This window comes from Diplodia seriata (genome assembly GCF_021436955.1).
Source record: "Diplodia seriata strain FDS-637 chromosome Unknown scaffold_8, whole genome shotgun sequence".
Lineage (NCBI taxonomy): Eukaryota > Fungi > Ascomycota > Dothideomycetes > Botryosphaeriales > Botryosphaeriaceae > Diplodia > Diplodia seriata.
The window spans coordinates 2,569,358-2,582,791 of NW_027117315.1; the positions used below are offsets into that span (position 1 = coordinate 2,569,358).

General features: G+C 57.5%; 3 protein-coding genes across 3 annotated transcripts; 2 read left to right on the forward strand and 1 right to left on the reverse strand.

Moving 5' to 3' along the window:
- Positions 1-1,711: 1,711 nt before the first annotated feature.
- On the forward strand, positions 1,712-3,255 carry SLS55_008381 (uncharacterized protein; the record flags this gene model as incomplete). Its single annotated transcript, XM_066779792.1, has 4 exons — positions 1,712-1,719; positions 1,879-1,886; positions 1,939-2,829; positions 2,885-3,255. 4 exons carry the CDS (start codon positions 1,712-1,714, stop codon positions 3,253-3,255), a joined length of 1,278 nt encoding a protein of 425 aa, XP_066630596.1.
- A 221-nt stretch (positions 3,256-3,476) lies between these two features.
- On the reverse strand, positions 3,477-5,202 carry SLS55_008382 (uncharacterized protein; the record flags this gene model as incomplete). The annotated part of the gene is made up of 2 exons (XM_066779793.1): positions 3,477-4,974; positions 5,027-5,202. The coding sequence occupies 2 exons, from the start codon at positions 5,200-5,202 to the stop codon at positions 3,477-3,479; spliced, it is 1,674 nt and encodes a 557-aa protein (XP_066630597.1).
- Positions 5,203-11,030: 5,828 nt separating this feature from the next.
- On the forward strand, positions 11,031-11,544 carry SLS55_008383 (uncharacterized protein; the record flags this gene model as incomplete). Its single annotated transcript, XM_066779794.1, has 2 exons — positions 11,031-11,036; positions 11,191-11,544. The coding sequence occupies 2 exons, from the start codon at positions 11,031-11,033 to the stop codon at positions 11,542-11,544; spliced, it is 360 nt and encodes a 119-aa protein (XP_066630598.1).
- Between the last annotated feature and the right edge of the window lie 1,890 nt (positions 11,545-13,434).

The window sequence follows — 13,434 nt, forward strand, 5'->3', positions numbered from 1 at the left end:
GACTGACTGGAGCACCTGCCACCTACAGCATGTTAAAGGACCTTGTTATGGGCCCGATCCCGGAACCATATTCGGAACCTGGGCTGTCCTCGTCATCAGTTGTCACATCGTCCATCCATCGGGTCGGACCGGGCAACTGAGTGACCTTAGGCTTGTCGGTAAGGTACTGGTTGTAACGTGGGAGGCTGACAATGCGGCCTCGGTCGTCCTCGATCTCCACGGATTGTCCACCATGCCTTTCCGTAGCCCTCACTGAGTTGAGCCACGTTGAAGCAGAAGGGAATCTCATCGAAGTCCCAGCGAGAGGCCACATCAACAACTTCTACACGACCTCGGAAGTGAGGAACAACGTACCGCTACTACTCGTCGTCGAAAGTCATTTCGCGCCGAGACGCGCCGAAAAGAAATCACCCACCTACATCTATCTCATGTAATTTCAATACGGTATGGCTAGTTGAATACAAGATCTAGACCTACGTAACTTCGTAATGGATGTCGTAGTATCATATTCTGGATCACACCGACGTAGTAGGGGGTAGAAGCCGCCTCTACGGAGGTGTCTTCGGGGAGATATGGGGACCGCCTTAGACCCGAGCTGCTGCGGCACAGCTGTTTTGCATCGTTTGACTGAAGTGTTGTTTAACTGCTCACGCACAATCGAGGTAGTCGCATGCCTTTTTGCACTCCTGGGCTCAAACTCGAACTGTTGGAGAGATGCATGAGACCGCTCAGCTCGAAGTCGAAGCCAACGGCTCGAACGCGAGCCTCTGCCGATGAGCACGGCCAGTCGGTAAAAGAACGCAAACGGTATTCTCAGCCTCGAAGCCGTCACCCATCGTCAAAAGCCCAGCCGAGAGATCCAGCCGCAATGCGAGAGAAAAGCAGGAAAGGAAGAATAAGGCACACCATCGCTATCTCTACAACGCAAGACGAATCACGATTGTCGAAATCGACCTCGTCATCGGAGAACAGCGCACGCACTCGACTACCTTTGATATCTGCAGTCCGGAGCCAGTGGAACGACATGCTCGGCGGAGATGTCCGCTCCTTATGGGCGACCCATCGCGGAAACCCGACGGGGTGGGGTTGCAACGTGCATCGCCCCGCGACAAATGAGAGCAAAGCTGCATACGCAGTGTAATAATGCGGCAGGCAGATTAAGAAGGACACGAAAAAAAGGCCTGCGTAAGCAGCCGACGGCCGTCCGTCCCTTTGCCTACTTCAACACCATTGCCACCACTGCCCATCAACCCACTCTCACTACCAACCGCCTGCCACCCTTCCATCGATCCATCGCACCTCTCCACCCCCCAAGCCCCGCTACCCAACATGTCCGCCACCCCTCCCAGCTCGGGCCCCGGCCCGCTCACCTACACCCTCACCCCCACGCCCGCCCTCGCCCTCGCCATGATCCTCCTCCTCCTCTTCCTCCTCCACACCCTCTACACCCACGCCTACACGACCGACCACCCCCGCATCCCCGGCATTCCCGAGCCGGCGGGCGCCGTGGCCTTCTACGGGCACCTGCGCGCTCTCGGGGATGACCACCCGTCGGCGTTCCAGCGGTGGGCGGTCGACAACGGGTGGGGAGTGCTGCAGGCGCGGCTGGGGCGGCGGCGGGTGCTGGTGCTGAACACGTTCGCGGCGGCGGAGGGGTTCATGAGGAAGAATGCGGGCGCGACGGTGGATCGGCCCGTGTTCGAGACGTTTCATGGGGTGGTCAGTGGGTCGCAGGGTATGTTCTTTGGACTCTCTTTGTTTTTCTGCGTTTGTGGCTTTTTTTTTTCTTCTTTTTTTTTTCGGAGAAGGGGAGGGGGAGGGGAAGGAGGAGGAAAAGGCGAGGCGGAAGAAAGAACGTCGGGAGAGCAAACAACCAAGCCCGCACAGTACAAGCCCCAGCCACGCACCAAACAGGACTAACCCCCCCTCTCCATCCAGGCGCCACCATCGGCACATCACCCTGGGACCCGTCATGCAAGCGCAAGCGCACCGCCGTCGGCGCCTTCATGACGCGGCCCGCGATCCAGTCCCGGGCGGCCCCCCTCATCGACCTCGAGACGCGCGGGCTCATCGCCGGGCTGCTCTCTGCCTCTGCCTCTGCCTCCACCAACAACGAAGTCGACCCCCGCCTCCTCTTCCTCCGCGCCACCCTCAACTTCACCACCCTCCTCTGCTACGCCGCCCGCTTCGACGACCCCGCCGACCCGCTCCTCGCCGACATCCTGACCACCGCCCACGCCGTCTCGACCTTCCGCAGCACCGCCGGCAACGACCACGACCACGTGCCCCTGCTGCGGCACCTGCCGAGCAGCGCGCCGCGGCGCCGGCTGGCGCGGGAGCTGGCGGCGCGGCGCGACGTGTGGCTGGACGCGTTGCTGGGGCGCGTGCGCACGGCGGTGGATGCGGGCGCGGCGGTCGAGTGCATCGCCGAGGGACTCCTAAAAGGCGGGGACGTCGAGGGGGCAAAGTTGACGGAGGCTGAGATTCGGTCGATCAATGTGGGGTTGGTGAGCGGGGGGTTCGAGACGTTGGCGACGACGGGGATCGCGGGGCTGGGGTTCCTGTGCTCGGACGAGGGGAGGGAGGTGCAGGGTAAGGCGTACGACGCGATCATGGAGGCGTATGGCGGCGATGTGGGGGAGGCGTGGGAGGGGTGTTTGAGGGAGGAGAAGGTCGAGTATGTCGTCGCGCTGGTGAGGGAGATGTTGAGGTATTATTGTGCGATTCAGCTGTTGCCGCCGAGGCAGACGTTCAAGGAGATGGAGTATGAGGGCGTGCGCATACCGAAGGGCGTGACGGTGTATGTGAATGCGCAGGCTGTTAACCACGGTGAGTGAATCGGCGGATGGGGGGGAGGGTGAGGAGATGGCTGACTGGCTGGTAGATGAGACGGCGTATGGACCCGACGCCCATGTCTTTCGTCCGGAGCGTTGGCTCGATCCCGACAACAAGTTCAAGGTCCCGGCTCCGTACCACTATTCGTACGGCGCTGGGTCGAGAGCGTGCACCGCGATTGCGCTTTCCAACAGGATCTTGTATACCATGTTCGTGAGGCTCATCATCCACTTCAAGTTCACCGCTAGCAAAGAGGCACCGCCCACCACCGACTACATTGACTTCAATGAGAATCGGAAGGATGCTTCGGTCCTGCCGAAGAGGTATAGGGTTAAGCTAGAGGAGAGGGAGCCAAGAGAGGTTCTCGAGAGGAATCTGGAGCAGAGCAAGAACGCGACGTCCCACTTGGTTCTGGCATGAGGAATCTTACTCGGCAATGATAGATAGTCAATCGAACTAAACCAAGATTCCGTGCTGGCTGTGGTAGCTGGACGAAGCTCTTCTTTGTAGAATACACACAGATTCCGAAACGAAATACTTTGGTAGGTAATTGAATACAAGATCCGGACGTAAATGGAAATTTTAAATTCATGCGTTTACGTCCGGATCTTGTATTCAACTACTTACCTAGATATTCTGTTTTATGAGACAGATCCGGGTGGATTTTCGTAGAGCATCTCTGCAAATGCCTCCCAAGCCTGCAAATAGTTGCGGCCAGGCTTCCATCGCTCGGCGAATGATGCCAACAGAGTGGAACATTGCAGCAGAGGCTCCATCAATGATCCCGACCCTGATACATTGACAGATCGAGTCTGGAGGAGGTTGGATTCGTCCTGTTTGCTGAGGATCAAATAAGCACCCCACACTGCGCCTGCCTGAATAACCAACTCGGCGGTCGTCCAGATGCTGATGATGCGGTGTTCTTTGTTCAGCTTCGACGTACATGCTATGAAGGCAGAAGCAGCACCAGCAATGTTGCTCAAGAGCTCCGGGGAGCAACTGTGAGGACCGGCAGAAGGTGATGTGAAGAGAGGATGGAGAGCGAGGTAGATCTGCGCCTGCGCCAATGACATTTCTGAAGGATGCGTGCTCATCGGGATACGGAAGGCTGGGGGTATGAAGGCTTCCACTGCGACAGGGGAGGGATCGTGGTCCAAAATGAAGTGCTGGTTGATGGAATACATTGCGCGGAATACCTGGAGTGATGGCGAGAGGAACTCGTACTCGGGCGAAAATGCGCCGAGGCGAGATGGAGCGGAATTGCAGAAGAGCGAAGGCCGATGGAAGTGGCAGGCTAACGTGCTCTCAATTACAAAGAGACAGAAGCCTATGCGCTGGTGATCATCATCAAATTTATCTGTCTCCTCACACAATGCGGCGTAATTGCCTGAGGCGGAACCAATGATTTCCCAGGCCGAGCCTCTGGAAGCGCCCGGCGAGATCAGGTCCAACAAGACAAGAAAGCATTGGGTTAGGATGGTTTGTTTTCCGGCAACGGCTTCCAACGCAGAGGGTGAAAAGGTGCGGTTGATATGCTCGAAAAGCTTCTCGGTCCATAAAGACGCGGCGATGGTCTGGTCCCTGTCCAAGTCACGGGCAACCAATTGGGAAGAGACAGCAAGCATGCCGTGGATCGAAAGCCTTTCAAAATCGTTGGCAGATTGACGGAGGGGGTTCTCGTAACCAAGAAGGAGCCTGAGCTGGTCGGGGGACAGCAGTGGGAAGCTCGGCTGGACGGCCTTGGCGTAATACTCGACAAGGGCGCGCTGGACTTGAGGGTGCTGCAAGGATTGGGTGTCAAGCTTCCCTGGGTTTATTTTCAAGTTTAGAGCGGGAAACGCGAGGGTATGCTCGTCGTTGCCATCGCGAAATGTCGACACGAACTTGGGCAGGCGTGCATGCTCGCTTGACAACTTGCGGCGCACTAGAGTGGTGAGGAGGTTGTCCAGGAGCTCAGCCGAGCTTCCAGGACCAAGATACGAATCGGACGAGGCATATCGCGGGCTGGCGGCGTCTTGCTCGCGCGGCTGCAAATTGTAGTCATCGAGCAGTTTCACCGGGTTGTTGGGCTGCGGCGATCTGAGAGCTCGGATCTCGGCCTCGAGCTCCTCCACCTTGACGTTGAGGGCATGCAAGTAGCTGCAGGCACATCAATTGGCGTCACTGAGCGCTTCCAGAGGGCCGTCCTTACCTGCGCGGCACCTCGTGGCCGAGGGAGTCGTCGAAGAAGAGGCATTCGGCATCGGCGAGCTGGCACGAGCTGCACGCGGGCAACTGCAGGTCGCACTGACGGCGGTTAGCGCAAGCATGGAGCGGGGACGGCGTGGGCGTGGCACCTTGATGCGTCTCTTGCGACAGCGCTTGCATGTCTGGAGCGCCATGCGGAGAGAGCAAAGCGGGCGGCGATGGAGACGAGAGCCGATGCCGACGCGGCCGCGCGAGATTGCGATAAGGAATGTCGTGGCCGCGCCGTCCCTACAGCCCCCAACCTTCCTCCACCTCGCCCGCCCAGACATGCCTCCCGTCCGCACCTCCAGCACCAATCACCGCATCACCAAGGCCTGCTACCGCTGCCGCCATCGCAAGTCCAAATGCGACCTGCGCTTCCCCACCTGCAGCGCCTGCCAGCGCGCCAACGTGCCCTGCGTCGGCTACGATGCCGTCGAGGGCCGCGAGCGCCCGCGCAGTGACGTCGCCTATCTCGAGGACAAGGTCGCCCAGCTGGAGATCGAGCTGCAACGTCTGCGCGCCGAGCAATCCGTCGACTCGTCCAAACTCGTCGACACCGCCATTTCCACCCTGACCCAGTCGCTGGCCACGACTATCAGCCACCCTCACCACCCACCGACCCGCGCCCTCTCCCACTCTTCACGCACTGCCGCTCTGGCCCGTCATCCCCTCGTCTCTCTTCACTCGCCCGTTTTCCTGTCGCAGTCGCCTGCTCCTCCGTTGCACGCGGTAGCGGAATCCCCGCCGTCTCGGCCGGAGAACACGCGGTGCAGCACCATCGCTCTCATCCCCCGCCATGTCATCGACATCATGCTCAAGAACTATACCGACATCTACCTTCCCCAGGCTCCTTATATCGAAGAGTCTCAGCTGCGTGCCTCGTGCGAAATGGTCTTTGCTCAGAACGGCGCCACAGCTTCTCATTTTGACATCTTCCTCGTTGCCATCTGCCTGGCCGTGAGCGTGAGACCATCCTCCCTCGACCATTTCGGTCCGTCGTTAACTCTGCTAGGCCACCACGCTCATCCGACATGATGAGGGGAGAGCTACGGCTGCTGCTGAGGAGTTCTGGAACACAGCCAAGAGCCACCTGGTCTACATCAACGATGAACAGCCTTGGCAGCGTCTTCGCGCTCTCCTGATGTTGACCCACTACGGCTTTGTGAACCCACGCGCTGTCAACTTGGTGAACACGATCGGTGCCGCCCTTCGCTTGGCTGTCCAGCTCGGTCTCCACCAGGAACTTCCCGTGCAAGAACAGGCAAAGCTTGACTGGAAAACCATTGACGTCCGCCGGAAGCTGTTCTGGGCCATTTACAGCGTTGACGCGTGGGTGATGCAACTCCATCTTGGTCCCACAAGGCTAATGACAGACCAGCGCCTGCCATTTCGTTCTATATCGAGCCTTTGTCTTCCCGCGCAACACCATTACCGCAAAAGTAAGCAGTCCATCCAAGCCTTTGACCTTCTTGCTGACGTGATCCAGTACCCCGAGTCTATATTCAGCCCACAGGATCCTTCTGGTGCGGAACAATCGCCTGTCACGCACATATGGCCCCTGCGTCAGTACGAGGCTGAGGTATCGGGCATGTTATCCCGGAACGGCTCCTCTTCACTTTCGCCGTGCCCACTTCCTCTCGAGGTCTGGCGGAAGCGGGCTGTACAACGCATCGAAGAGTGGTATGCCGCCACCCACACCAGTGGCAATGGCCGTCCTGGTGAGAGGATCGAATTCCGTGAGCTGATGTACCAACACAATATCTTTCGCCTCAACTGCCCATCCATCAGGTTCCCTGAACCTACTTCGGAAATGAGGAAAAACTCGCTGAACGCAGCCATTGCCATGGCCAGCATCTACTCGCGCAATACTCGGTTAGGAAAGTTGTTCTACATCTGGCACGCACTGTTTCAGCTTTTTGACGCGGGCGTATGTCTCCTGGAGACTATCATCTTTGCAACCCGACAAGCAGCAATAGGAGAGCCCTGTTGCCTGACTGGCTTCGATTCAGCCGTCCTTACACGTACTGTTCGGACAATCCCGCAACTCCTTCGTGGGATATCCCAACGGTGGCCCAAGGTATCTATGCATGCGAGGTTTCTAGAAGACCACTCCCCGGTCGCGTTGGAATGCATCTCGCATTGGAGCAGTGGCAATGTCCAAGCCCTCCAGGACATGGATTTGAGCGCCGAGACTGCTCTTCGTCGGATCATGGTACCGGCAGAAGGATCGCAGCAACAACAACCAGTGGATTCCATTACAGACCTGCTTGCTTCTGCGGCCACTCCAGCCCCGCAGCGTGTCACTCTTGATTCATTCCAGGATGGTCAACTGCCGCCAATCTTGGAACGTGTCAATATGGATGAGATGCAAAGTATCCAAACTCCCATTGATACCTCGTGGAACCTGGAACTTTTCTGGAATCAGTCGTCTAGTGGTGCTGCCCCCAGCCTCAAAAGTGATGAACTGAGCTGGGATTTTCCCGGTGTAGATCTTGACCAGATTTTTGCTGCTTTCAAGGATGGTCAGAGCCTTTGACTGGCAGCCTCGGTCATGTAAAGCATGTCTACTGCTTCAAGGCTTGCTTCTTGATACAGCCCCCGCTTATTTCCTTGCATCATATCCATTTGAATCGAAGATACCCAACTATATCATGCCGACAGCCTCTCCGTCTTGCTTCCAAACCTTTGCGTCTTTCATGACAAAGCTGACCCTCCTGAGCGCGCCGAGATCTTCCCGCGGATCACCGTCCAGTGCAATGATGTCGGCCCTGCATCCAGGCTCGAGCCAGCCAAATTTGACTCCACACCAGTCGCCCCCGCACGCTTCCCAACCTCCAACCATGCACGACTCGAGAGCATCCTCAAGCGGCATACCGGCCTCAATCAACAGCTCCACCTCCCTTATATTCTCACCGTGCGGAAACGTCCCAGTATCACCACCCGCCGCGAACCTCACGCCCATCCTGTACGCAAGCCCGGCATTGGCCAAAATCTCGCCGAACCTGTGCTGATGCAGCCTCTCACAAACCGCCAGCGTCGGCACAAACACGACCTTCCTCCGCACCATCTCCCCGTACAGCTCCTCGCTCCCAAAATACCCGTGTTCAACCGTCGTCGCCCCCGCCCTCACCGCCGCCAGCCCGGCCTCGACCGTCCCGCAGTGCGCCGCGACCGGACACCGCGCCAGCCGCGCCTCGCGCACAATCGCCTCCATCTCCTCGCCCTCAAACACCAAGACATCCGGATTCGGCGCCTCGGGCGGACACAGCACGCCGGCGACGTACGGATGCTGCTGCGCCGGCGGCCAGCGCATGACGCGCCGCCGGTAGTCGGCGTAGAACTTGACCACATCCGCGCCCGCCGCGACGCGCCGGCGCACCGCCTTCCGGCACTCGAGCACCCCATCCACCGCCTCGCCGCCCGCGGGGAGCGTCACCCCTCCCCCTCCACCGCCGCAACACGACCCCGCCCCGTTCTCCGTCCTCAACTCATACGCCCCCGTCCCCGCCAGCGCCCGCGTCGCCACGAACAACCGCGGCCCGGGTATCAGTCCCCGCGCGACGGCGTCGCGCACCCCGGCGTCCGCCTCGCCCATCCCCTCGGAGCCGAGGTCGCGGTACGTCGTGTACCCCGCCAGCAGCGCCGCGCGGCAGTGGTTCGCCGCGCGCAGGATGCGTTCCGGCGCGGATTCGTCGCGCTTCTGCGTCGATCCCGGCGTCTCGGTGTAGGCGTGCAGGAATATGTGGGTGTGGGCGTCGACGAGGCCGGGGAGGGCGACGAGGCCGCGGAGGTCGACGATGGTGTGGGTGGTGGGGGTGGAGGCTGGGGGCGGGGGGATGGAGTGCGATGGGCGTGTGTGCAGGGTGGTGATGAGGCCGGTGTGGCGGCAGGCGGTTAGGGTGATGTTGGGGAGGAAGGTCTTTTTGCGGGGGCAGAAGAGGAGGGAGGTGTGGATTGTGATGGTTGAGGGGGCGGGGGCGGGGTCGGGGTCGGGCATGGTGGTGTTGGTCGGGTTTGGTTGGTTGGGTTTCTTTTTTTTTTTTTTTTGGTCGGCGTTGGAGGGTGGTGGAGGGAGGGAGTCGGATGAGTGTGTGTGTTTTATGTTGGAGATGTTGTCGTTTAGATGTGCGGTTTGTGCGTGTGTATGTGTGTTATATTCTCCCTCGCTGCGAGAACATGCCCGTCTTATTGATGTGACATGCTTAATCTTCTCCACTCGACCATCCGGTATCATCTGCAGCTGTGCCGCTCCTCCAACAGCACATCTTTTTCCGCATCGACGCATGCTCTTCTCCGCTCGCCGTTGTCGATCGGAGATGTGCTATCAGGTCCCCGTCCTCGAGCGGGGTCTTCCGCTCCAATGGATTCACATCTAAAGACAAGGGAAATGATTCCTGTATATCTCTCACACACTCTCTCTCTCTCTTCTCCGCCGCCGTCATGCATGTGATTGAATGGAGCGAACATCACGCCGCTGCTTATCCCTAAAGCCGATATGCGTTCATACTTCTCCCGTCTTTTTCCACTCGTGATACCCCGGCAAACAAACAATCGAAACCCTCCCCGCTTCTCCGATGATGATTTGGATGGGTGGAAAAGAAAACAAGATATTGCGATCGCGACAACTGCTCTAGTTGGCTGTCTCGGTAGAGCCGTTGCTAACAGCCTCCCAATTCAGCATTATGCTAGTCAGAATCTGCATTGGCACTCTCCACAGCCGCATACATGCTAAATGGCTTCCAAGCAACTTAAGTTTGATGACGAACTGCTAGTAGAGCAGCAGTGAGATGGAGAAGATGGTTGAGAAAGGCTCGGGATGGAGTTGAAGCGTACGCTGGGTAGTGCCTCGGTTGATAGATGGATCGCAACTACAGCGTTCCGATTCTCTTCCCGACCCCGGGCTAGCACTGCAGACGGCAAGCACGTCGGCGGGTGTCGGATCGCCGAATGTGGGGAAAGGGTTTGCGTGATGGCGGCTAAAAGAGAAGCCGAAGAAGTGGTGGCCGGGCCCTCCACCACCGCTTAATCAATATACCGTCGTCAAAGCTATTTAAATCAGTCGACTCCATCTCGACTGTTTCTCTCCTCACAAATCCACCATGTCTCCCTCCGCACTGCCGTCGCAGCCCACCTACAAGATCGCGTCCATCCCCGCCGACGGCATCGGCCCGGAGGTCGTGGACGCCGGCATCGAGGTTCTCAACGCCCTGGCCAACACCCTCGGCACCTTCAAGCTGGACTTCACCCACTTCGACTGGAGCTCCGAGACGTACAAGAAGACCGGGAAGTACATCCCCGATGGCGGTCTTGATAAGTTGAAGAAGCACGATGCCATTCTCTTCGGCGCCGTCGGCGCACCAGGTATGCCCATTCCCAAACCCATCCCTCTCCGGGTGACGTCGCAGTTTCCTCCATCTTACAATTGGGATATTCCTCATATCATTTTGACCATTCCACAACCACGCATTTCCGTCCTCTCTCCCCCCACCACCTCCCTCCCCCCCACAAAAAACCTCCATCCCCGCAAAACTAACCCCCACCACCCGACAGACGTCCCCGACCACATCTCCCTCTGGGGCCTCCGCCTGGCCATCTGCCAACCCTTCCAACAATACGCCAACGTGCGGCCCACCAAAGTCTTCCGGGGCACCTCATCCCCCCTGCGCTCCTGCGCCGCGGGCGATCTCGACTGGGTCATCGTCCGCGAGAACAGCGAGGGCGAGTACGCCGGCCAGGGCGGCCGCTCGCACCGCGGCAAGCCGTGGGAAATCGCCACCGAGACGAGCATCTTCACCCGGCACGGCGTCGAGCGCCTGCTGCGTTTCGCGTTCGAGACGGCGAGAAGCAGGCCCAGGAAGTTGCTGACGGTGGTCACGAAGAGCAATGCGCAGAGGCATGGGATGGTGCTTTGGGACGAGGTGGCGAGGGAGGTGGCGCGGGAGTTTGAGGATGTGAAGGTGGATAGGATGTTGGTGGATGCGATGACGGCGAGGATGGTGATGAGGCCCGAGAGCATTGATACGGTTGTGGCGACGAATTTGGTGAGGGCCCCGCAAACCCCCCATCCCCCCGGGTCCGCTTTTGTGGCGCGAGTGAGTGTGGCTGACTCTGGCTTGTGTACTGCAGCACGCCGACATCCTGAGCGACCTGGCCGCCGCCCTCGCCGGCTCCATCGGCATCGCGCCCACGTCCAACCTCGACCCCACCCGCGAGAATCCGTCCATGTTCGAGCCCATCCACGGCTCCGCGTTCGACATCACCGGCAAGGGCATCGCTAACCCCGTCGGCACTTTCTGGACCGCCGCCGAGATGCTGGCGTGGCTGGGCGAGAAGGACGCCGCCAAGGCCCTGCTTGACGCCGTGGAGAATGTGTGCGAGAGCGGTGTTGTTACGGCGGATTTGGGTGGTAAGGCGACGACGAAGGAGGTGACGGAGGCGGTGGTGAGGGAGGTTGGCAAGTTGGGTGCTGGGAAGAAGTGAGGAAAAGAATGGTCGTTCTGTATATACCTACTTTCTGGAAATGGTCTAGATGTGGCATTGATTGCTAATGTTTTCGGACTTGGAATGTATCATTCTGTAAGAAGTATTTGCTTTCCACGCGGATCTGAGAGAGCCCTTTGCGCTCCTTAACTGGCTTCCATCCTCCAACTTCTGAGCTGTTCCTCGGGCTGAACAATGTCCCAGATCATAGTTCCTGGCACACTATCTCCAGCCATCCACAGCCAAAACCCCTTGTTGGAATATAAGGGAGGTTACCGAGTTCTGCATTAAGTGCAGTCGGCTGTGTTTTTTGTTCCAATACCCCTCCAAATCCCTCCGACCGCTAAACGCCACCAGCCCCTCCTCCTCCTCCTCCGGCCTGAACCCTCACCCACCTATCCCTCAGCAACCTCGCACGCCTGCCAGCGTTAAGTACAAGACCTTATTTGCATAGAACTGTATATATGTCGCTTCGCATGTGCGGGATGTGCTTCGTCGCAGCCAAGTATTGCCAAGACTCATGTCAGTTGGTAAGGATTTTTAGCCCGTCCAGAGTTGTATAGAAGCCAAGCCGTCCATCTGGAACACGTTCAAAATGGTCTGGGTAGGCGCCATCGAACAAAGGAAAGCACTGGACACCATCATTGTTAGCATAACTTAGAAAAGAGTGCTGCAGTTCAGAGGATGATCGAAGTCGTCTCATGATTCCTGAGGGTTTGTGAATAATTGCCTGGTGAGCTCGTTCTGGATGTTCGGCTAAGGAAGCGGGGGAGCGGCAAGCGATAAGGCACTAGTCAGGGATTGATGTCTTGGAAGGCAAGCTTCAACAGCAGCACGTTGCTCAGCTGCGCACTACTGCTAGTTGGAAATAGTCTTCGTGGGAGCCTATACCAAGGCTTGGTTGACACTGCCCCGTTGTCATGTAGTAGTGTGATTACTCTGAATAAATTTAAGAATGACCACTACTGGCGCAAGCAATGCTTAGCACCATTATTCCTTCGCAAAGCTTATCAGGAAATACTGCTATGTTTAAAAAAGATCTGTAGCGTGTATTCAGGAAGCACTAGATTGTCTTGATAGCAGGTTTTTAGACATGGTCATTTCAACCCAGTATGCGCTAAGGTATCCCGTATATTTGCGTCGGCCTTCCGTGTCCCTTCGCATGATAAATCGCAGTGTGCTGCGCGTTACAGTGGTTGGCGGCGGGGAGGATACGTTTGGTTCTATTGTTAAGGTTGGTCTCGACTTATTATGGCTGCTCATCTGCCGTTCGTGGATGACGAATCACGTAAGACTTTTCATTTGCGCAGCCTATCAACCCCGCACAGCCTCATTCTAGCATGTGAAAGCAGCCAAGCTCAATTTACAAGAACCGTTGTTCCGAGTGTCATGGGCGGAATCTTTGAACGGGACAATAGATCCTTGCAGACAGCACTAACAGCCTTGGCACTTTTCAGCTGGGGATATGAATCCATCATACCCAAGCGGTGCCAGACGATAACGACGGTCATTCTGTCTCCATCGCCTTTGGATGTTTCACACCCTTCACTCAGCCTTCAACATCGCAAGCGTCCAGTTTCAAGATGGAGAAAACCCGCGAGAGCGTCGATACGGCCTCAAGCAGCCTTATGCAGACCATAAGCGAGGAAAGTGAGTATAACCTTTAACTTCATCCGAATTGTCGACTAAAGTTAAGGATCACGGTGTAGACTTTGATGAACAGGTCCTGAAGCGACAAACCACTGCGCAGGCCAAAACTCTACGAGAGTCATCCCATTCCCTCTTCAGACGACTCTTGCCCCACGTCATTATGGTCTTGTTCCCAGTATTTTTTCTTGGTAGGTCATCTCTACCGTTACAAACTCATGAAGTTGCTAAGACAGTATCTTT